Raw genomic sequence first — 25,381 nt, 5'->3', positions numbered from 1 at the left:
ATTTTTCTTCCCTGAAAATTATTTACACATCACTTCTCCAACACGAGAATCTACAAGTAAATTATGAGATAATGTATCAAAAAAAAGTAGCATTACGAATTAGGTAGGGCACTGAATTGCAGTTGACAAGGCCACCTCTATCAACCAACAACAAATAAAAGGTTCTAAAAGTCTTGCCATTCAGTTTGCCAATGCTGCATCATTTTAGATAACACGAAAATATAATGCCATATTTATTTCCCTGGCATATCAAACACATGACCAACAAATGGTCACCTGCAGCCTAGCTATGTATACAAGCCAGGGTAGGACTAAGAGTGATTCCAAGTTAGTGGTAACTTCCTTTAATCTGCACAGCTCCGCTGAAAGAGAGGCATCACCTAAGGACCTCTACCTGAGGAATACCTCCTAAGTATGGTCCTAATTACAATAAGTCAGGTCTTGAGAAATGCTATGCTAAACCAGAACAAGTAAAAGAAAAAGTATATTTATATATAATAATCTACATAAAATTAAGAAGTAAATGGATATAAAAATAACTAATAGGGCTACAGAGATAGCTAAGGGCTTAAGAGCACTTGTTGCTCTTACAGAGGATTCAGTTTTAGTTTCCAGCAACCACAACTATCCATAACTCCAGTTCCAGGGGATCCAATGCCCTCTTCTGAGGGCCCCACAAATGCACATGGTGCATAGACATCATGAAGGCAACCACTCATACATATAAAATAATTAGAGAATACTAGAAAAAGTATCAAAGACCAAAATGCACACATGGCCAAGAAACGCATCAAGTGATGTTTAACTTCACTATTAAAAAAATTCAAATAAAAAGGGCAAACATAATACTTTTGCTAATTGATGTACAAAAATAACAATGACAGAACAAAGTATGGCATGGATTTTAGGGAAAAAATTATATTTAGCATTTTAGATAAGAATCTAAACTAGTTGATTTTTTTTTTTAAATGGATACTTATCGGGCTGGAGAGATGCTCAATGGTTAAGAACACATAATGTTCATCCAGAGAACTTCTGTCCAATTCCTGAGCTGCAGGTGGTTCACACCCATCAGGAACTCCAATTCCAGGAGATTCAATACCCTCTTCTGAATGCAGGCACATGGTATACATAAGTAAATAATTTTTGGTGACTTTTTATACCAAAATATTTCAAATGGGCACAACTTGATCCAGCGAACCTATTTATAATTAAGGATACAAGTGTATGTGGTATACAACTGAAATATTAACATAAGTAATTTATAACGACTAAAAAACCCCTGAAAATAATAAAAAAATTACCAATAGTAGTTTGGCTAATATGGTACAATACATGATGGACTATATAGACACTAAAAAGATAAACATGCCTAAAAGCACACCACACCTGTGCTCTCAACACCACAAAGACCTGTGTTCAATCCCTGACACTGCTCCTCCCTTCCAAAAGATGTGCATGGATTGTATTTATTAACATAGTAACATATAATAAAAAAAAATAGGGCTGGAAAAATGCTCAGTAGGCAAAGCACTTGTGGTGTTAAGCATGAAGCACTGAGTTCAAATTTCCAGAACCCACATAAAGCTAGATACGATAACACGTATCTCTAATCCCAGCATGCAGACAGGGAGAGGAGCACATACAGGAGAATCCCTGGGAGCCTGAGTGCCAACTAGCCTGGCATATACAGCAGTAAGCAAGACTGTTTCAGTCTTTTGATGGAAGGTAAAAACTGACATCCAAAGTGGTCTTGACTGCCAGACATATGCCACTACACAAGTACTCTTACATTTACACATTTAAACACACACACACACACACACACACACACACACACACAAATATACACTTATTTTGGGCTACAAAATATAACCATCTTTAAAAGAGGAAGGGAATTTCAATTATTTAAAAGTAATATAAGTGCCTTGTGGAATTTTATGAAAGACCTGACTTTATATGACTTTGTGTATATGGTACATAACTTCAAATCTACAAATGTGTGCTGAGTAGAAGACAAGGAAAAATGCTAGTTCAACAGTTTATTGGCTGGTAATTAAAGCAACAAGCCCAGGGATATACGACTTGTATTCTGCAGGTAGTAAGAAAAACAGGAGTGATAATTTAGTATGATTCAAATGGATTTTTCAGGCCAGCCAGCCAGCTAATCAGGTAAAAGCACTTGCCACTGGGCCTGGTTGACAGGAGTTCAATCCACAGAAGCCACAGGACAGAGAGGAGTAACTTACAAAAGTTATCCTCTGATCTCCACATGCATGTTGTCTTACACACACACACACACACACACACACACACAAATAAAACACCAAACAAAATTACTTTGTTGTTGCTGTTGTTTTTCGAGACAGGGTTTCTCGGTTAACAACCCTGACTGTCCTGTCTTACTTTGTAGAGCAGACCTTTTGAACACTGAAAAATTAAGGGTACCTATCAGCCCAAAAATGGTGCGTGTGCTTTAAAGTATCTTGCACACATTCCACATCACATTTGAAAAGTGAAATACATGTGTGCACATACACACATATGCATGTGGGGGTAAGGTGTGGTCCCAGGTATCTTTCTCAGAAGCATCACATTGTTTTGCTGAGATGACCAAGTTTCTTACCAAGAGCCAGGTAGGCTGTCTAGTGAGCTAGTCTCAACAATCCACCTGTCTCTGAAGCTGGACCTAGACACATGTGCCTTCTATACAGGGCATCCCTTTTATGTATGTACCAAGGATCAGGCCTCATTTGTGTATTTACTGACTAACCATCTCTATAGTCCCCGAAATACCTGGTTCTAATCAGAATCAGGAGAATATGCCATTTTTCAAAAAGTAGGCTCATCCATGGAAAAGCTCTAATCTAAAGATGAATGAAATGTTGAAAGACTCTTCCCAGGCTGGCTAACAAAGTCAGACACAAACTCAGGCGGAAAAAGCAGGAAACAGGTAATTCTGGACTCAGAAAGATAAAATATGGCAACCCATTAAATAAAGGTTAAGGTTGTTGGAGGCAATATTTTGAGTATGTATGTATGTATGTATGTATGTATGTATGTATGTATGTATGTATGTATACATATGCAAGAATCTGTAGGATTCCAACAGAATAAAGAAGCCCATTGAGCTAACAGAAGGAGTAAGCAGTTTCGGGCACCAGAGCCCAAGCAAAAATGAATGTTCTGACAGTTCATGCACTGTGGGTTAGGAGGCACTTTCACCGCTCCACAGAGCAATATAAAATATTTGCAAAATTGATTGTTAGTGCTTGGTAACATTCTAGACTAAGGCTAGGGCACAGCTTGGTATTGAAGTGCTTTCCTAGCATGTGGTTTGAGCTCCTATTCTAGGAGGGCATGGGAAATACTAGATCTGTATACACTTTTAGTTTTATGAATGTAGGTCATCAGGAATCTGGTATTTTCCAAGTGTTGTCCATGTTGATGATAAAAAGTAAAGGTCTTGAAAATTAGCTGAGCACATGATCTGAAGGACAGCAAGAAAAAGATGAATGAAATGTTGAAAGGCTGTCTTCCCAGGCTGACTAACAAAGCCAGATCCAGACAACTCAGGTGGAAAAAGCAGGAGGATCCGAGATGCAACCAGGGGGAAAGTGTGCCACAAGGGGCATATCAAGAAAAAATGGCAACAAAAGACTATGTTCATAAATACTTTTCTATCACCTCCACAGACGGGGCCCATCTCACTATTCTTAGTTTACATTTAATTTTGACATCCTGTAAATACAAGCAGTTCAGAAATTTCATCTGTAAGCTGTAATGCTAGTTACAATAGCTACAGTGTGGAAAGCTAGGATGTTCTCATCTTTCAGACACGTTTTTCAAGAATGCATCGCAAAGGATTAGCAATGGGTTGCTTTAAGTCAGTCTCTCTGAAGGAAAGCATTGTCTGATAAGAAAAATATTCCTATGTCCTATTCTAGTATCACTTGCCTTTTCCTAAAGCCCAGTCAGTATTTAGCCTGCTATTTTCCATTTCTTACTGCACTCATGTGTGTTCCTGCACATGCCAGGTGTTATATGTGTATCTGCACTCATGTGTGTTCCTGCACATGCCAGGTGTCTTCCTCTAGTGCTTTCTGCCTTTTTTTTTTTTTGAGACAGGGTTTCTCACTGAAACCAGAGCTCACTGACTAGAAGACCCCCAAACCCTCAGGATCTTTTCCATTCTAGCCAACACTGGGTTACAAGCACCCACTGCCACATAAGGCTTTTTACATGGTTGTGGAGAATCCGAATCCAGGTCCTCATTCACCACAGCAAACACTCTATCAATGAAGCCACCTCCCCAGGCTTCTATATCTCACAGTTCAAGAAAAAAAAAATTCATCCTCAGAAAACTGTCTCTTAGCTATTGCAAAAAAAGTTTATGTAACATCATATTTAATTCATAGAATCTATATTTGTATTAATATCAGAGTAATTCTTTTCTGATCTTTTTTACTATAACAATCTAATTTGTACCTGAGACATGGAGTAAGACAGCATCTCTTATAGCTAGGGTTATCATCTGATTCCTGAGGCTCCCCCCGCCCCACTCATGTGCTACAATTACAGGGATGTGCCTTAGTGTTCATTACCTTTCTAACTTTTAAATTTCATTTTCTCATGCCACTAATTACAATCATCTAATCTCTCATTGTGCTGAGTGGTATTGCTTAAAGAAATAAACCAAATAGTACTTCTAGATTCCAAATTAAAATGAATGGTAGGCACCAAATTTCAATCAGATTGACAAACTACTAAACTCTGAAACTAAGAAAAGCAAACAATCTTTCAAAATTAACCTGTAAATAAAACTGAAAATTCAAAGATAGATTCTATATGCTTGGTTGGTTTTGTTTGCAGTAGGGGGGACTGGACTCAGTCTTGTGGGTGCCAGGTAAGCACTCTACCAGCTGAGCTGTATCCCCAGTCCTAAAGTTGAATAGAGGCTGGCCAAAAAGTAAAAAGAATAAATAAAGGTAGTCAGAAAACTCTTAATGTTTGTAAGGAAATAGCAGCCCCTCTTGTTTTCCCTTAACAAGACCATATGCTTTGTGTGCCTTGACTAAAGTACTGTTTTGGTGAGACATAATGAGGGGGAGACTGGAATGTGTTAAGCTCACTCCTTGAGTTATGGTCTTCAAAAGCTTCATTTATAGTGCATTCCTGGATACACTAAAGCTAGTGGTTCCCAGAATGATAAACTGGAAATCAGAGAGGCAGGCATTTCTGAAACAACAGCTAACTCTGGGAGTCAATGAAGAGTTACTATTCCCAGCCTCACAAGTACCTCCACTGAAAACTCTCATTTTCTTTCCTCAGGACCTTACTATATCTATCTGCCCTGATTGCCACTGAAAGAAGATAACGATGTGTTAAGAACTGTTGCCTACCACCTGCCTCCTTAGAATAATCAATACGCTCAGAAGGCTTTCTTTGTTTTTTGTTTTGTTTTGTTTGAGAAAAGGTTTCTCTGTGTAGTCCTGGCTATCCTGGAACTTGCTATATAAACCAGGTCAGCCTTGAACTCACAGAGATCCTCCTTCTAGTGCTGGGATAAAAGGCAGGTGCCTTTTATTTCATACTCAGAAGTTTTACATACAAAATCATTGTAGAGTTTCAGTAACAAACTAATATGAAATGTAAATTGGGTAGATTCCCAAACCCCAGAGGTAAAGCAGGGAAACAATCTTTTGTAAGCAACCTCCCCCCCTCTTCTTTCTAGTCGATAAAGGCGTCAGTCATGCTGTATTATACAAAGAATTATACTGTATTATACACTTCGCTATTAAATTCCTCTCAAATCTTTCTTCTTCAAATATCTCAAGAATGGAATTAAAAAAAAAAAAAAGAACTCACTTGAAGACCCAAAACAGAAAATAAAGTTCAAAGAAATATGAGAAAAGAATAAAAGGAATGCGGAGCCCATGGTCACTTTTTCCTTTCATCAATGGGGTCTTCTTATTAGCCATGAGAAAGATGAAACAGAATTCTAGACTTTATTTAAAAATATGCCTGCTTTCCTAAACAGTTTCAAAGCATTAGGAGATAGATCAACACTATGCACTGTTTTACTAAGGATAGGGAAGCATGGTAAGAGCTACAGCTGGGATATAGTTTATCTTGGTTTTATCCTTCCATACGTTTACACTTCTTTCGCTGGCTCCTTAACCCTGAATCTTTTTACCTTTATGCTGTGGTTCAAGTAAATGTGTTGTTTCTCAGGAGGTAAAACTGATTTGTTTAAAGGTAAAGAAGGAATGTAAAGCCTTATCGCCTCCCCACCTTTCTTTTTGAGAAAGAGGTCCACTACACAGCCTATTCTGGCCTACAACTTTCTGTGATTCTCCTACTTCAGTTCCCGATTACTCAAATTACAGGCATGAGTCATTATCATGCTCGACTTGAGTACCTGCTTCTTAATACACAACTCGGGGTTTATCTAGTCCTCTTCTAGCCCATTATGCCACCAGCAGACCACCGAGGACCAAAGCAGGCAGTGGAGGGAGGTAGCATCCTTAAAGCCCAGCTGGTCTTTGTTTCCTGGCTCTCATGCACTAGCTTTGCAAAGTAACCCAATTCCCATCAACAAACATTTCGGATGTACTGAAGGACTTTTCTACCGTGAGATTTAGAGCTGGTGCGTCTGTTCGGCAGCCTGAGAAATTGAGAAGGGAGCTACAAATTCTGATTTTTTTTTTTTTTTTATTTACACTGGGCGAAAACCCAGACATCTCCAGTCGTGGGATTTTTCAACTTTAAGTCTCTTCTGCCTAATTAATAGCATGCGCTTTTGTTCTTTTTCTACCCACAAAGGGGAATAGGAAAAGGGAAAAGAAAAATGAAAAAGCCCTCTTCTCTTCCCTTGAGGAAGTCCCTACCTCCAAGAGTTCCAAGATGTGAAATGCCTATGTAATGTTTACAACCTTAACGTTACCCGCATCCCAGTGCCTATATTCCAGTGGCTATGAATTCACCTTCGCATCCCAAGGCAAATCCGCCAACCCCAGTCCCCACCGCGGGGATAACTGGGGAGCGCGCGACGCTGGGAGCATCCGACTTTGCAAACTGATGGGCAGCAGGGGACAACTTTTGGGCGTTGGGTGGCAGGGGTCGGCCGGGGGCTGCAGGGAAGCAGTGGCGCCGGAGCCCAGCGCATCGTCCTCCCGCCCACGCCCCCGCGGCGCCGAGCGCAGAAACCGGCTGGGGCCGGCCTCGCTCCCCGCAGGCGACCGGCGCGGGGACCCACCGCGTTCCCACACTCGCACAGGTTGCCCGGCGCGGGCGGGACGTACCGGCCCCGCCGCTTTCCGGGGCATCCTCGCTTAGCGTGGCCGCGGCCCCGAACTCCGCGCCGCCCACTCCGACCCCGCTCGGGCCCGGCCGCTCGCCAGCCGCAGCTCCGCGCTCGCCTCGGCAGCGCCGGCCTCGGGCTTTTGTTCGGCCGCGACGCGAGCAGCGAGCGCCGCCTGACGAGGGGTGGCCGGGCTGGGACAGGAGCCTCGGCGTTCTCCTCACGCTCCGCTCCTGTCCCGCCCTCCCGGCCCCGGAGGAAACGTCGGCCGCAGGACTCACCTCACCGCCGGCCTCCGGGCTCTCCCGGGTAGCACCGCTGGCCCCGCAGGCGACCGCGCGTCCCTCAGGTCCCCCGAGCGGCCGAGGACCGCCGGCGCGCCGAGCCTTCGCGAGCGTCGGGGCGCGCGGCCCGGGAAGGTGCGCGCGCACGTGCCGCGCATGCGCGCTGTGCCCAGCCCTCTAGCCTGATTCTGGTCGCGCAGCGCTGACCGGCTTCGTTGTTCTCAGCCTGGCATTCTAGGTGGTAGTGACGCCTTGAGCTGCCGCGCGTCGGCTTAGTGGTTCCCAGCGCTGGAGGCATTGCAAAGCCCTCTCAAGCTAAGCACTCTGTGCGGGTCCGCCAACACCTACTCTGAGAGCCAGTGTGCCAACCTCGGACCTCGGGGACCCGCGTTGGGGAGTAGTGCCGCGCACAGGTAGCAAGGGACACCCGGCCTGTTGCAACGCTGCACTCTGACCGGCGAAGCAGGTGCACGCTTTGCGTTCTCTCCAGGGAGACCTTACTATAAACAGATGGAGCTTGTGCTCACTGGCGGCATGCCTCATCATCTTCTTAGAAGATTCCCCAACCCCTTTGCTACATACACAACTTGAGGAACTGAAAGATTCTTTAGATTTTCCCCAATAAGGGAGAAGAACGCTCAGAAAGGTTGGATGTCTTAAAGTCACACAGCATTTTAATGGAAGAGTCTGGATTCAATTCATCGTGATTGCATTTCTCTTTGTTACAGCACTTTACCTATCTTTCTTTATGTCCATCTTCAACTTAGAGTCCAGGTTATTATTTGATTTTCTTGGTAGTTCACAGGACTTATAGCAGCATTGGCCCTGTTGTGTACTTGACACTACTGACCCTTATGTCTATAAATGACTAAGGTGATATCATATGGGGTGGAGAGATACACTTCTGTTGGTAAAGCACTTGCTATACAAGCAGGAGAACCAGAGTTACATTCCCAGAACCCACAAAAAAATCAGTTCTAATAGCAGGCACTTGTGATCCGAGTGCGGGGAAGAGGAGCCAGGGTGAGTCCTGAGGCTAGCTTCTCACTTAGTCTAGCCCATTAAATGAATCCCCAGGCCGGTGAGAAATGTCTCAAAAAAACTAGGTGGAGAACAACTGACTAACACACCTTTGGTTTACTTGGGGCCTATAGGTACACAAAGAGAGAAAGACAGAGAGAGGCAGAGAGGCAGAGACAAAGACAGACAGAGACACACAGAGAGAGAAAGACAGAAAGACATATATAATAATTTTTTTTTTTGGTTCTTTTTTTCGGAGCTGGGGATCGAACCCAGGGCCTTGCGCTTCCTAGGCAAGCGCTCTACCACTGAGCTAAATCCCCAACCCCTATAATAATTTTTAAAAGGTTCTCAAATAATGTAGCGAATACTGAAAAATCTTGTGCTTGGGTCACTCTTAAATCAGAATTAAGAGAATTGATAAACCAACATGATAAATAAAATCTGAAACAACAATTTCCATTTTCCTTATTGACACATGTGCAACAACATTTTTAGGACAATAATTGATTCCTAGGGCCATTCCAGGCAAGTCAGCATACCCCAGGAATCCAGTGGTGTCTCCTGACGAGAGTAAATAAAGAGGCAGGTGGTAGATGGGGACGGAGGAGAAACTTTGTGATAGCTTTATGTATTGCTAGATCCCCATAACTAAAGCACCGGAAATGTGCCTGCCAAGAGCCTTCTCACTCAGTGTATATATCAGGCTATTAAAACAGACACAGGCCATGCCACTGCTCATATCAGCAGATGGGAATGACACAGGCACAATTACAAATATATCAACATTGCCAAGTCACAGAAAAGGAAACTACTATATGTAAGTGGTGGCGCATCTTTAAAACCTGGCAAGAATACATTGCTAGCAAGAGGGAACATATATCTAATGAAACTGTCAAAAAAAAAAAAAAAAAGGAACAAGAAGGCTGTGCACAAATGGTTTTCTAGACAAGGACAATGGGATCTGTGTGCAGAAAGTCTTGTAAACACACACACACACACACACACACACAGAGAGAGAGGGGGGGACAGAGAGAGAGAGAGAGAGGGACAGAGAGAGACAGAGAGAGGGGGGGGAGGGAGAGAAGCATCATATAATGGAAACATCTTAACATCCCTGTGGAGATACAAGTATTTGTTATAAATGTCTTTAAGCTTTTCTTATGTGAGGTCTGTTCCACACAGAAGTAATGTCAAAGTATCCCAAGACACTGGGCTATGTGTGCCTGTTCCCTAAGAACACAGTGGGAATGGGGTGACTCACAAGGAACACAGTGGGAAAGGGGTGACTCATTCCCCTTTGGGGGAGCAGGCAGTTGGAGGAGCTGTAGGACATGAGAAGACCCAGAAGGTGCTGTGAAGAGCAGAGACAAAAGGCATCTTCTATGAGGAATGGAAACATTCAAATCCCACGGGGATAACTCCAGATGCTTTCTATGTCCCATCTCCCTTTGCTTCCATGCTGTAACCACTAATAGAAAGCTTTTAACAAGCGGGAACTTCACAGAGAGACTCAGCCACCTAGGCATTGTTAAAACTGGTCCCTTTCTGGATGAACCCGTTTTTTGAAACCATAAATGTTAACTGGTAATGCATGGTAATTTAGTATGACATCTTTACCTCCCTCCCCCAGGCCACCCCCTCACATCCCCAAAGGCTTTGTTTATTCATTTACATACAAGCTGGTCATTTGGAAAAACCACTAAGCTGGAATCCAGACAACCTAGGTTCTCATTTCAGCTTGGCCACTTACCGATCCATTGTTAACTTAGGAAAAGCGCCAACCTCTATGAGATCCACTGTCCCCTTTCCATTCGAATGGGAGATATGCTATTTAAGAAATATGAAACATAAGGCTGGCAAGATGACTTGTAGGTAAAGGTATTTGGTGGCAAGCCTCATCACCTAAGTTTGAGCCCTGGACCTAGACCTATGTGATGCAGAGCATTGGCTCCTGAAAGTTGTTTTCTGATCTCCTCTACATGTGGTACATACAGGCCAATACTCCAAACATAGATACACACAGGCAAATAAACGTACGTTTAAAACTACACTATTAAAAAATAAAATGAAACATGTAGGATCTGTAGGACTGCTTAAGATGGAGATGTCCATTGTTTTAGCAAACAAAGAGAGTATTTTATTTTAGTTTCTGGGGTTAAGTTTTGGTTTGCGGCTTCTTATCAAAACCACTTTGCACTATGGATGCAGGCATGGGATTTTGAACTTCTTGGAATTCTCCAGAATTTGCTATTATCACAGCTACTAGACCCCTGGGCTTAATAATGTTGGTTATTTGCACATTGCACTGTTCAGTTTCTCTCATTAGATTTCTTACGTTTCAGACAGGGTTTTGGTGTTCAGGCTAGTCTCCAACTCCCTTTGTAGAGCCAAAGCTTTCCAAGGAATCCTGACCCTCTTGCTTCCACCTCCGGAGTGCTAGGATTGCAGCCTTGACCCACCATGCCCGCCTTCAGATTTCTTTTTTCTTTTTTAATCTTCTCATTCTCTGGTTCTCACTACAAGGAGGGTGCTCGATACACTTAGCTAATTAAATGGGACTGGGTCTTAAAACCTAAGTTCAGAGTTATTCTTACAAGGGCGTGCCATCTGCTGGTTCCCTGGCGTATCTGTCACTAGGCTTGGAGCTGTTCCCCCACGACCTCCCTTTTCCTCTGCAGGTGCTTTTTTCCCTATCCAACCATAGCCAATTTTTATTTCCTCCAACCCTCTTCCACAGTCTGGGCAGTCTTAAAACCTGGCACAATGGAGTTTGCGTTTCGGAGCTCCCGAGTGACCAGAGCAACATAACTGAGCATGCTCAGTCGCGAAGAGCGGTTTTGGAACACAAACGCAGCGAGCCTTGAAGGAAGATTTTTCAAGGCTGCTGGTTTCAGGATTGGATACTACTTCCTCCAAGAATTCTATCAAGATGTTACAGCTCCTCCTACTCACCCGACCGCCACACTTTCTCCTTTTATCTCTGTGCCCAGTTTTGGAGCCAGCCTTCCTTAGATGCCCTGGCCAATCAAGAGACCACACATTGTTGCCTAAGAGACCCCGGATGCCAGCGACAGGATTTATAGGTGGTGATTGGACTGCTGGAAGCGGTGAGGTGGGGGCTGAAAGGAGTCAAAGAAAGCTGTCCTAATGCAACGATAGCAACCCCAGAACCAGAGGCTTGAAGAAGGAGGCCAGCTGCTGAGGTGAGCAGTGCTTAGAGCAGGAAAAAGATGGAGATTCTGAGAGAGCTCCCCAGCTCCCCAAAAGCTTGCCGGGGCTCCTGGGGATTAAAGTGCGCTGCAGTCTCAATGGCTGCTTCACACCACTGAAATTAACAACCAACAATTACTTGCAGGTCAAGCAGTAGCTTTAAAAACCATGCGTTACAGTGCTTATTTAGGTTTTAAATGTTTGAATATAGGGTGAATTCGCATTTAAACCTACCCGCCCTCTATTTCTGATACTGGGTGAGATTCCCTTTGTCTGGTGTACTGTGGGTGAATTGTGTGTTAGCAGAGAAACTCAATCCTAGTCTTTGTTGTAACCTCCAAATAAAACTCTGACAACCTTGAGTATTTCCTCTGTGACAGGATCATCATGTTCTGAGTTTCAGTGTGCAGTCCCACAAGGTTTAATCCTCAAGTTTCTACCATGACATTTTTCCTTCCATCGAATAACATTTATTGAGCAACTACTATGTATGACTGTGATTGGAATTTAAATGAGCAGTGCCAGAACACACGAGCCCCAAAGCTTCAGGGTCTCATGCCACCATCCCTACTGAGATCTGTACAGAGTACAGGAAAAGGGGTGGGGAGGGCTGAAATAGTTATATTGAGTTGACCCAGACTTCACGTTAGGAATCAGAATTCCAGTCCTTAGTGAGATGAGAAGGTTTTGAGTTGAAAAGTGACTTCACTGACTGATCATTTAGAAACAAACAAAACAACTGGGAGTGGCAGCACAGACACTGGGAGAGGTAGGTGTATCTTTGTTAGTTCAAAGCCAGCCTAGTCTACATAGCAAGTTCCAGGCCAAACAGGGATATGAGGCAGACTCTGTCCCAAAACAAAAACAAAATCGAGACAGAGGAAACAAACCTTAGGGCTTTGAATATCGAACCCTTGGTAGAATGTTTGTCCAGCACACATGAAGCCCAAGCCCAACTCTGCAGAAATCAGGTGTTGTCGAACAGCTGCAATCGAGAACTTGTGAGACACAGGCAAGAGGGTCAGAAGTTTCAGTTGTCCTTGACTACATAAGCAGGTCTGGGATAGATCCTTAGTAAAATTATTGTGTAATGGGGATGGCGTGAACCACGGCTCAGATGGTTTAGAAGGCCAAATCGGAAATATGTGACGATTGGGACCACTGCTTGGCTGTTGAACCTGAGTCTGGAACCATGTTGAAGACCCTGGGCCTTCTTTCTACAGTTGTATCCCAAGGAACATGAAACACAGTGACAGGCAGCCATAAAGGAAAGGAAGCCATAGGTACCTGCAGCTCGTATCTGAGGACAAGGATGAGGCAATAGCTGTTGTCTTGGTAGACAAGGTACCATTATTTCTAGTGTGTGTGTTGTGTGAAAATGTCAGTGTTTCAAATAGTAGCCAGTGGTCTGTTTGTGAACTTGTGTGTGCATACAAACTATGTACGCTGTTCATCTTCTGGGATTGAGGGAGGAGGGAAAAACCGGAAAAAGGATGATTACGGGAGAAAAACCGTAAAAGGGATGATCACATAAGACAGGTGAGACATCCCCACTGTCACGCTTCTTTATGAGTGACACCAAGAGCGCTGCCTGCTGGCTAAGCCCACCTTCTGGAAACCACAGCTGCTTCGAAGGAAACCTAATCTAAAGTGGTTTTCAGACCCAAGGAGCCAGGACAAGAAAACAGCGGGCACAGACCCTTAGGGCGCCTTTGAGAAAAGCTGCTTTGGCTTCATTCAGAAATGGAATGCACAAATGGCTTTCCAAACACACTGGGAAACAAGGGAGCATCTCAGTGTAATGCAGAAGTTGTTTTTTTTTTTTTTTGGTTCTTTTTTTCGGAGCTGGGGACCGGACCCAGGGCCTTGCGCTTCCTAGGCAAGCGCTCTACCACTGAGCTAAATCACCAACCCCAATGCAGAAGTTTTTAACCTGAGGGAAGCAGAATTTTAGTTTCCTGTGTATTTTTCTAGGAAGAGATGCATAGCTTTTATCCCAGAGTCTTTACGACTCTCAAAGATTTTTTTTTTAAACTAGATACTGTCTTAAAAGAAGAAGGGGGCTGGGCGCAGTGGCAAACTCCAGTAATCACAGCACAAGGAAGATTGAGGTGGTGGGATCTTGAGTTTGAGGGCAGCCTGGACTACGCTAAGTCCTTGTCTCAAAATAAAAGTAATAAAACAACAGGCAGTATATAATTTTACCTGGGCAGATATGAACTTGGGGACATAGCTTTGTATCTGTAGTTTGGCTGCTCTCACCTGTGTGTGTATCCCTGGCTGCTAATTAATGGTGCTGAAATGAAACCATTTCCTGTGCCTTTTGTAACCTAGCTAAAAACATGGTGACTTAGATAAACATTAGGAGCTGAGAAACTCCCAAAGGCTAATCTGAGCCCCTTCATACCAGGACGTCGGTAGCAGGAAGAAACTGTGGAAGGTGTTGACTATTGAACACTTCTCAACACTGTTCATGTAGAGAGTCGTCTCAGCCAGTTCTACTTGTGTGTGTAAACCCATCTTCAGAGAGGAGAGAGGGTGGAAACACTGAGGCAGGTACTGGTACTACTGTCCATTGTAAAATATCCCATCATGGTCCCCCAAAGTACAGGTTTTGGGCATTCAATATCTGATAAGTTCTAACAAAGACTGAAGGAGGTTACTAGTTACTCAGGCCATCCTCCCTTCAGCCACTATCGCAAGACTTTTCCTCTCTCACCACCTCCCAAGCATCATCTTCGAGATACACATACATAAGATTTAAAAAAAAAAACTGCACAAAATGGAGCTGGAGAGATGGCTCAGAAGTTAAGAGCACTGGCTATTCTCTCAGAGGACCCAGGTTCAATTCCCAGCATCCACATGATGGTGCACAATCATCTATGGCTCCAGTTCTGAATTCATCAGGCACCAAACACACATAAGGTACACATACATACATGCAGACAAAACATGCAAACACAAAAATAAATACATTTAAGAAATTTTTTAAAGGAATAGAAGAGAACTAGTATTTTTTTTAACTGCACAGGGTTGGGGATTTAGCTCAGTGGTAGAGCGCTTGCCTAGCAAGCACAAGGCCCTGGGTTCGGTCCCCAGCTCCGAAAAAAAAAACAAAACTGCACGAGGTTTAAAAAACAGATGCAACTAGACACAGCATCTAGCTAACAAATGCAGAAGAGGAAAGGGTGTGTAGCTCCTGGGGGGCAGCATTGCAGTCTGCTCAGGTGACTAATGCAGAAAAGGATAAGCCATGGTCCGTCCATCACCCACCGCCTGTTGTCATGAGAGGGCTACTGATGGCCCCCAAAGGAAGACAGAAAGCAACAACTGGACACCTCTAAAATCAGTCAACCAACCCACACCATTTTCTTGTGGAAATTAAGCTACCTTGATCAAAAGTAGGCAGATTGTATACAAGATCATCTAAACTGGCAGAATTCTCCCCAATAAGCACGTCTGTCCATCTCCAAAGCCATGGCCTTGACCACTACATGTCTGCTCCTTGAGTATGTCTTAGGATGACTCTAAGACCAGAGGAGAAGAGTTAATGACACAAAGACAAAAAGTAGATGTTTATTTTGAGACAGGATCTCACTGTACAGCCAGGGCTGGCCTCAAAATCTCTGTGAAGACCAATATGACCTTAAATTCAAAGAGGCTCACCTACCTCTGACTCCCAAATGTTAGGGTGAAGGGTGTTATGTTGCACTGTGACCCTCACAATTTGAAGCTCTTCTCTTTCTGGCCAGCAAACTATATTCTGGGCTAAGGATGCCTCTGAGCTTCCCCTGTGAGCCCGGGGTTCCATTCCTCTTCCTCTCACAGTGATCCTGGATAGGCTGTGTAACCTCAGTAAGCCTCACTTTCTCTAGTGGTCTAAGGAACTGAACCACAACCTTACCACCAGCTCATTGTACACCTGTGCTGATCAGACATCTAAAGTCTTTGACATAAACAAAGCCCTCCGTAAATAATCTACCCACCCGTACCTTCCCTCAACATACAAAAACAAACAAAAACCCCATTAACTTTATTTGGTTCTCAGAAGATTCAATGATTCATTTCTCCTGATAGGTGTAGTCTTTCTTATGGAAAAACACCAGTTCATTTCATGATGGCATTTGCACCTCCCAAAAGCATCGATGGCCCAAAAATGCAGACAAAGATGAGTACCTGGACACCTCTAAACCATCAGCTTCTGAACGACCAGGTAAGTGGCCAGAGGTACTTTATCATTTGGGGGGAAAAAAGTAAAATTCTGATCATCAGAATGTGAGCAGGAATTGTTTAAGATGGCACAATCTATGAACAAAAGACAAAAGGTTTATTTAAAAACAACAACTTTATTTGTATCTTTGCTATGCAGACAAGATTGAAAATAGATCAGAGTCCTGCCCAAGGGAAACGTTGTCATTCTTTCCCACACTGGATCCTTACTGGATCTCCTTGGAGCCAACAAAATTTGGGGAGGGGAGGAAAGATGTCCAGAAGGGATTTTTCCTGCCCCACCCGAATCTCCCAGTTTCTGGATAAAACTGAGGTCACTTAATGAATTCATTTCAGCCACGTACTCACAAGACTGATGTTCTCCCAAGAAGCCTTCCCAGCTGACTTCTGGTGAGACACATGTAAAATACCCCTGATAAAGGATTGAAGCATGTGGCTGGGGGAGGGGGTGAGAATGGCAGCCCTCTAGGGTATTCTATCCCTGCTTCTAGGAACTGCAGAACTCTGATCTGGGGTCCCTGAACCCCAGGACCACACCTACCTGGCAATAAAACAACCAGTTTCAGTGTCTAAAACCAACCTCACTATCTTCCTCCAGGTGGAAAGCCCCACTTCGTACCATCACGAGGTGCTTTATCATTTGGGTCCATGTTAGGAGTATCTATCTGCAGCCCTTTGCCTTCATGTCCCATGTTCTCTCAGTCTGTGAGTCTTCTTTCTAGATCTCATCTGCCCAGCTGCATGTTCTCAGTTCACAGCCTTACCACCACCCCTTGCCAGGCACCGTACAGAAAATCTCCCCTTTCCCTGTCAGGTGTGGGACTTGATTCCTCACCATAATTTACAGTGAGTCTGTTGCTGGTGGAACAAACGACAGTACTATTCCGTCACAGTAAAGGACACGAGAATCTGGGCAGGGACCTAGAACTTCCCCTCACAGCAGAGCTGTCGGGGTGAGCATTCTGCATCAAGCGTAACCACTGGTTCTCCTGGTCAGTCTTGACCCGCTGAGTGACACATATCACCCAGATGAATGCCCAGCACAGGATGGGTTTCCTGGCCGCTGAAGCACAGAGAACCCTACTACTCACAGTGAGCAGCAAAGGCAAACTCCTCTTCCCTCTAGGCTGCCTTCCTGCATTGGAACTTGGGAAACAGGTCCAAGAATTCTCAGGGCTGTGGCTTCTCAGCATGCCCAGACTCTTAGAATCCAGAAATTCGTGGAGGAACATCCATCTGCACACCATTCCCAACATGTTCTCTGGGTCTGAGACTCCTCTCTCTAGTACTAGTCAGCCCAGCTCCATGTTCTCGGTTCACATCCTCACCACCACCTTTTGCCGGGCACAGTTCCATAACATCCTGGATCTTATCATCGCCTCTCACCCATTCTAGTAAGGCTCCAGAAAGGTCTTTCTGAAGTACCAATCTTACTAGGTGAAGCTGAAAATGGAGTCTACTCCAAAGAGCACGTTCCAACCCCGCCACACATACACATCCTCGAGGTCCCTTCAGGCCCTGGCACCCAGCTAACCTCCCAGACCCCTGCTGCTACTCCCTAGCAGCTGAGGCCAGCCAGGTGAAGTTCACAGCGCCATAGCTCCTGCCCATCACCTGTGAGTCACTTCACTATCCCCTCAGCAGCACCACCACTTCCTGTCTCCTTTTCTCTCTCAGTGTTGTTGCTGGCTCTCCCATTCAGCTTTAGCCCATCAAGACTAACATACTCTTCTCCAAGTCTCTCAGAATACACAAGTCTGGATGTGGCTTCCAGAACACAAGTCCAGTCATCCCACCATTCTCTCTCTCTCTCTCTCTCTCTGTGTGTGTGTGTGTGTGTGTGTGTGTGTGTGTGTGTGTGTGTGTGTGTGTGTACACATGTGCATGCATGGGTATGGTGACCAAGGGACAACTTCAGCTCTTATGCCTCAGGTGTGATCTACCTAGATTTTTGAGACAGGGTCTCTCGTGTGCTTACATCTCACCAAAGAGACACTGTGGGCTATCCAGTGAGCTCCAGGGATCTGCTTGTCTCTGATTCTCCAGCACTGACGCACCACAACCCTTGGTGTTTTAGTGGGAGTTCTGGGGGATGTAATTGAGGTCCTTGTATTTGGCAAGTATTTCACCTACTGGGCCCATTCATTGACTTTTATCTTTGGGCCTTCCAGCTCCTTCCTTGGCTGGAGGTAGACTGTGGCTGCTGTAATCCTAAGTATTGATCCCCTTTGCAAAGCTCATAGTCAAACCTGGCTCATCTTAGAACTAGAAACGTTCTCCTACTCTGATGTGCTACAGGAGTAAGAGGTGTGTGTGTGTGTGTGTGTGTGTGTGTGTGTGTGTGTGTGTGTGTGTGTGTTTAAGAGACTGGAATCCTGAGAAATAAAATGGGGAGAAGCTATAAAAGAAAAAGATGCAGAAATGACATAAGGGGTTGGTGGAAGAAAGGAGGACTCAGGAACAAAAGGACAGGCAGAGGCAGATGGAGCCTGGCCTTACAGCGACAAAGGAACGTATGGAAATCTTTTCCTTTCAGCACAACAACTATTTCTTGAGCACCTGTTGTGATGCTCACAGCTCCCCAACAGTTTATATAACAGCTTATTCCTCTAACTTCAGTGTCAGATTTGGAAATCTGTTTTCTCATTGAATTGTGAAGGTTTTACACATGTGTGAGAAAGTGACTTGAGTTGAAATACGAAGTTGTTTAATGTCTCGATTTTCAGGAAATTTCCAAGAACAGTCATGATCAATTTGGCCACTGTGAAAAAAAAACAACAAAACAAACAAACAAACAAACAAAAAATAATAAAACATTATCTTAAGCTAGACATGGTGGCACATGCCTTTAATCCCAGATCTCAGAGGCAGGAGGATGTCTGTGAGTTCAAGGTCACCCTGGAATACAGAATGAGTTCCAGGCCAGCTAAGGCTGCATACAAGACTCTGTTCTCTCTCTCTCTTTTTTTTTTTTTTTCCTTCTAATTGGTGGCTGGGGAAATGGCGCCACAGTTAAGAGCACATTAGAGCTTCAGGAGTTAACCCTAAAGAAGGGGGGAGAAGGTGTCATGGCTGTTCTTGATTGTCAGTTTGAGGACAGAGCAGAAGGAAGCTTGCTCTCTGCCTGCTTGCTCTCAATGGCAAGTCTGTTCCTTCACTGGCAATAGAGCCTACTTCTTCAAGACCAGCTGAGACAGACATCCAGCCTCACAGACTGAACAACTCCTGGATTCTTGGATCTTCCTTTGCTGGACAGCCATGGCTGGACTAGCTGGACCACAGCCTGTAAGCCACTCTAATAAATACCATATAGGTGTGTAAGTTTTGTTCCTCTAGAGAACTCTGACTAAGGTATAGGTTTGTGGCCAAGGATGACTGCAGTGCAGTCTCTGTGACATCTCTACTGGCCTCACAGGGTACCAGCTGTTAGGTTTCCTCAGAGACATCTCATAACTCAGCAAAGAGGCCTGGCCTTTAGAGTTGACACTACCCTTCAGTGGCCAGCTGCTCTCCCCTCCAAGGTCATGACCTTGGCCTAAGGCAGCTCCACTGAGCTCCTGGCTGTCAACCAGCTGCCTCCCAATGGATACTAAATACATCCCCCAGTTCTAGAAAGGATCAATACAACATAGCAAACGTGGCATGACTTTTATCTTTGTTCTTTAATGGTTTTTGTCACATCTAATGATAATTTTTAGAGAAAATACTCACCATTCATAACTCCCAGATGCAAAAATATCATTTAGTTAGCTTCTTGTTTCAAATGAATTTTAGAAAACGTATATATACCATCATGAAATCCTTTGTAAAAATATGTATTTTACTTTTTGTGTGTGTGTGTGTGTGTGTGTGTGTGAGAGAGAGAGAGAGAGAGAGAGAGAGAGAGAGAGAGAGAGAGAGAGAGAGAGAGCTTATGAAGACCAGAAGAGGTCAGATTCCCTGGAGCTGGAGTTACAGACAGTTGTGCCCTACCCTACTTGAGTGTGGAAACTGAACCCTGGATTCCCTGCAAGAGCTGCACATGATCTTAACTACTGTGCCCCCTCTCTACAGCACCTATTCTCCTCTTTTGGGACAAGGTATCATGTAGGCCCAGCTGGCCTTGAACTCATTATGCTGCCATAAATAACCTTGTACTTCTAAGCCTCCTGAATTTACCCTCCTAGTCTAAGAGCTCTGAGCACCGTGTATGAGGAGCTGGAGGTTGAGCCCAGGGTAAGCATCTTGCACGCTAAGTAATGAGTCCACCAACTGAGCTACATCTCTACTCCTTCATTTTGTTTTTAACTTTTGTCTTCCCTCTGTTCTGTAGTAAAATGTGAAGTACATAATAACCAACTCGGGCTAAAAATAAGAGACTCGGGGTTTTAACTTCACAGCAGGTTTTCAGCAGAGAGACTGAATTCAAATTTAGATAACTTAAAAAAAAAAAAAAAAAGCATCGTCAAGGTAGGCAAATGCAGCAGATTACAGAGCAATTTGGGCCCCGAGGATTCCTAGGGGAGAGTGTTGTAATAGTACCTGTCCTGCCAGCCAGTGTTTTAATTAGAAGGCTCGCCTTCCCCTACACGCAAAGTTAGCCATGGGCAGGATGGGCAGGGTAATTGCCTGGACGCTAGCGATTATTTCTCTCTTGTGTTTGCATCCCAAAACATCATGTTGCTCGCCTTAAATATATATAATTTTAAAACATGAAAAGTGCACATTCCCACTTCTTTGGGGCCATGGAATCACGCACCACGCCGTGCCTGAGAAAAGCGTGTCCTGGGAGACAGTGCCTCTGTTGCCATCCATCGATCATAATTTAGGATTTCCAAAATAGCTCCCTCCTCTGCCGTAATGATGTCACACAAGGAAATATGTAATTTCAATGTCAACAGACTAAAATAACCAACCAAGGGATTTTGACTTAACAGCAGGTTGTGAGTAAACTGTGATATAAACAGACTGCAGCCGTCTGTGAGAGAAGAGCCATTTTAATATTTGCCATTTCAAAGAGATAGTCTGTTTTCCAGCTTCTTAAAAAAGAAGACCCTGACTGCACATCTTCGGCATAAAAATTCACTGTAATTCAGGGCACATAAGAGTACAAATCCAGCTGAGGACTGATGACTACAGAATGATTTGCCAAAATTATTTATTTAAATATAAACAGGCAGGTCTGGAGTGTGTGATCCTCCTGTATCAGCCTCCTGAGTAGCTGGATGGCAAGCCTGCACCACCAGGTCTGACTTAGTCAGACATTGTGTTTGTTGTAGCCTGCTGTGTGACAGAACCCACTGCCCACATCATTCCTTTTCTGATACCTTTCTGTGGACTGTCTTCCCCTCGAATACTGGTGCCCTTGGTTACCATGAACCACACCCATGGAGACCACCACGTGGTTATGACGTCAAGACCCAGTCTTCTTCCCACTGCCAGGTAGCACACTGGCAGAAGTTCCTTAAGAATTTAGGGCTGCAGGCTTGGTGGTATTCACCTCTAATCTCAGCACTCAGGGAGCTGAGTTAGGAGAAGGATCAGTTCCAGGCCATCTGGGCTACATGATAAGTACCAAGCAGTCAGGATGGAGAAGACCACGATTATAGTGAGAGACCAGGGCGGAGTTAAGCTGAACAGGAGTTTGATACCAGGGTCCTTTCCCTCCTTTTCTTTTTCCTCCCCTTCCTTCCTTCCTTTCTTCCTCTCCTTCCTTCCTTCCTTCCTTCCTTCCTTCCTTCCTTCCTTCCTTCCTTCCTTCTTCGCTTGTTTTTGTCTTTGGTCTCTTGTAAGCCAGGCTAGCCTTAAACTGTGTAGTAGAGGATATATTTGCATACATCCTCCTACCTCTGCTTTCTAAGTGTTGGGAGTTCAGGTGTGTGCCACCACGCTTGGCCTTTGGTCTTTTGTTAGCCCGCGTGTGCCTCAAACTTACTGTTTTTCTGCTTCTGTCTCCTGAGTGTGGGGACTTCAGTCCTGCACCACGGTAGTGGTTAGAATAGGCTTGGCCCCCATAGACTCCTGTATTTGAATCTTTGGCCCACAGGAAGTGACACCATTAGGAAGCGTGTCCTTGTTGGAATAGGTGTGGCTTTGTGGGAGATAGTGTGTCACTATGTAGGTGGGCTTTGAGATCCTGTGCTCAGGCTTTCCCCAGTGCGGAAGAGTCCCTCCATTGGTTCCCTGCAGAAGCCAGTCTTCCTCGTTGCCTTCAGATCAAGCTATAGAACTCTCGGGGTTGGGGTTTTAGCTCAGTGGTAGAACGCTTGCCTAGCAAGCACAAGGCTCTGGGTTCGGTCCCAAGCTCCAAAAGAAAGAGAGAGAGAGAGAGAGAGAGAGAGAGAGAGAGAGAGAGAGAGAGAGATAGAACTCTCAACTCCCCCAGCACCATATCTGCCTGGATGCTGCCATCCTTCCTTCCATGATGATAATGGACTGAACTTCTGAACCTGTAAGCCAGCGCCAATTAAATGTTGTCTCTTCTAAGCGTTGCCTTGGTCATGGTGTCTGTTCACAGCAGTAAAACCCTAACCTAGACAACCATGGTGCCAGCTAGACCCAATGACTTGTTATGTTTTTAAAAATCTGGACAAAGCAACTTTCATGAAAGTCCACATGTAGTATCTAAACTAAGGAAATTGAACAAAAATCTCTTTAGGGTTTTTTATTTAATATTTTTATGTATGTGTATATGTGTGCATGAGTATGTTCACATGAGTGCAGTGCCTACAGAGTCCAGCAGGGGGTGTCAGATCACCTGGAATTGGAGTTACAGGTTGATATAAGTGTCCTAATGCTCTTAACCCCTGGGCCATCTCTCCAGCTCCTCCTTAGGATTTCTTTCAACCCTGAGCTCCTCTGACTTCAAAAACCTTTTCATTATTGTTGCTTGACCAGAAGTGTCATAGAGAATCTATAACAGAACCTGTTCTTGCTGGTTCCGGGGAACATGTAAGAGAAAGAGGTCTCAGGTATATGGGAAGGTAAAATGAACAAGAGCTACGAGAGGCAAAACCAGACACTGTCAACCTGGCATGGTGGTACATGTCTGTAACTCCAGAACATAAGAGGCAGAGGCAAGAGGATCTCTGTGAGTTTGAGGCCAGCCTGGTCTACATAGTGAATTCTAGGTTAGCCAGGGCCACATAGAGAGACCCTGTCTCAAAAAAAAAAAATAACAACAACAAAAACAAAAACAAACAAACAAACAAAAACAAAAAAACCCCAGACACTCTTTAGTCCCTGTGGAGCTTGAGTAGAGCAGAAAGGGAGGGACCCTGTGCATCTGATTGCATTGGCGCTGGTGGCTTGGCTTGGGAGGAGGTATTGGAAGAGAAAGAGCTCCAGAAACATTTGGATCCAGATTTAGTTTTCTCTTTTCTGTGTTTTCTACTTTCTCTTCAATTTGCATGCATAATCCTGAGTTTATCTGTTGCCATTACTATAGGGCCATAACATCTCAGTGGCAGTGAGTGGGGCGGGAGGATGCAAGTGTCATTTTCCTTCTTTAGTATGGAAAAAGCTTCTGCATGAGATAGATGGGATCCCTCGCACAGGAGAGTGTGAGGACCTCTCATGGCTCTTGTTGAAGCCGGTATTCCAGCCCCCATTTCAATATGCCTTCGGCAACTGGAGTGTGAGTGATGAGAAAGAAAGGGAAGATGAGCCTCTGGCAGCATGAAGCCAGCCTCTCAACCTCCTCAGCCAGGAGAGTGCAAGATCTGCACAGCCTCGCCTTCCCTTGTCCCTGCAGAGCTGCACGAGAGCTGTGACTCTGATCCCCACTTGAAAGCTGACAGAGGGGATCTGTGTTGGCGCTGCAGAGACAGTCACATATGTTCATTATCCTCTCCTCCTCCTCTCTTCATAACCCTTCCTCTGCCAAATATACCCACGTTGGCCTTCTCTTCACTTGCTCAAATCCACATATGCTCTGGGGCTCAGAAAAACACCAACATGTACATTAGCTAACACTATTGCAACACCCAGAAGGCCAGCAATTCCTACAGTGATATGCTAACACTGTATTGCAACACCCAGAAGGCCATCAGTTCTTACCATGACATGCTATACCAGCACTCTGCTTGAATGTGTCAAATGAGGCAGACATGGTTTCTGTCCAATATAATGTATAAGAACAGATCTGTGCAGACACAAAGAAGCAAGCCCAGAGGTACACATACAGAAATGACTAATTCTATAATTAGTAAGGCCTTGGATGTCTGTGTGTATCAGTATACACTGAAGGGCAAAAGCCAAAAGCAGAGCTGGAAAGATGCTCAGTCAGTAAACTGCTTGCTTAGCAAGCATGAGGACCTGAGCTTGATGCCCAGAACCTGCAAAAAAGCTCAACACAGTGGCATGCATTTGTATCTCAGTGTCTGGGAGGCAGAGACAAGGGGATACCTAGGGTTTGCTGGCCAGCCAGGTCAGCCAGCCTAGCCAAATTGATGAGTTCAGGTTCAGTGAGAGGCTCTGTCTCAAAAAATAAGTTGGGAGAGATTATGGAAGATAACTGATATTGTTGATCTTTGGCCTCTACACCCATGCTACACACACACACACACACACACACACACACACACACACACACACACACGGGGGGGGCACTGCTCATTCATGCATTTTATACATTCTTGTGTGATTAACATTGAAAATTTCCAGGATCTCCATTTTCTTGCTTATCGGTGTTAGTTTATGACCCTTCAAATTTGAGACTTGAATATTCTTTACAATTCCTTCTCTTTCGCATTTCACTTCTCTTAAAGAACAATGTCCCCGTGAGTCATCATGGTGGTACATACTTGTAACCCCAGCACTTGGGAGACAGCGGCAGGAAAATCAAGCCCATTGGGCTTGCTTGGGCTAAGTAGTGAATTCCAGGCCAACCTGGACTACAGAGTCTAAGACACTGTCCAGAAGTAAAAATAAAAAGAACAGAAGGAGGATAAGAAGAAAGAAGAGAGGGTAGATTACTTCTTTCATATGAATTATTCCATATGCAAAAACTAAAAAGAGAAAGAGGCCTCATCTGGGTTAAAAGTAAGCAAAGTGGGCTGGTAGTGTAGTTCAGCAGTAGAGTGCTTGCCCAGGATGCACAGAGTCCTGGGTTTAATCCCAGCAGTGCATAAACCAGACATGTAATCCAAGCCCTTTGGAAGAAGAGACAGAAAGACCGGAAGTTCAAGGTCATCCTTGGCTTATGTAGAGAGTTCAAGTCATTTAATAAATAAGTGAAATTCCCTCTGGAGTGCAACGTGTCTCTTCCTACTCAGTTGGGATCATGAATACTTACTCATGGACCCTTTAGTGATGTCGCCTAGAATGGATGTTGTGAACCATGATGCACAAA

General features: G+C 44.4%; 2 protein-coding genes across 3 annotated transcripts in view; one reads left to right on the top strand and one right to left on the bottom strand.

The window, feature by feature from the left end:
- Fzd3 (frizzled class receptor 3) overlaps window positions 1-7,705 on the bottom strand; it is a 66,697-nt gene extending 58,992 nt beyond the window's left edge. The window contains exon 1 of the mRNA XM_032917279.1: window positions 7,585-7,705. The gene's annotated coding sequence lies outside the window, so the exon portion shown is untranslated. The remainder of the gene's footprint in view (window positions 1-7,584) is intronic.
- Window positions 7,706-11,491: 3,786 nt separating this feature from the next.
- Fbxo16 (F-box protein 16) overlaps window positions 11,492-25,381 on the top strand; it is a 49,175-nt gene continuing 35,285 nt past the window's right edge. The window contains exons 1-3 of one of the 2 annotated variants that reach the window (XM_032918011.1): window positions 11,492-11,813; window positions 13,044-13,164; window positions 15,898-16,033. In XM_032918011.1, the coding sequence (XP_032773902.1) occupies window positions 15,935-16,033 (99 nt within the window). In that variant the 5' untranslated portion in view covers window positions 11,492-11,813; window positions 13,044-13,164; window positions 15,898-15,934. The remainder of the gene's footprint in view (window positions 11,814-13,043; window positions 13,165-15,897; window positions 16,034-25,381) is intronic. The other variant, XM_032918010.1, reaches the window with a different exon arrangement.

This window comes from Rattus rattus, chromosome 12, assembly GCF_011064425.1.
Source record: "Rattus rattus isolate New Zealand chromosome 12, Rrattus_CSIRO_v1, whole genome shotgun sequence".
Taxonomy (NCBI): Eukaryota; Metazoa; Chordata; class Mammalia; order Rodentia; family Muridae; genus Rattus; species Rattus rattus.
Note: the sequence above shows the minus strand (reverse complement) of the source record. Positions and strands in the feature narration are given on the sequence as shown.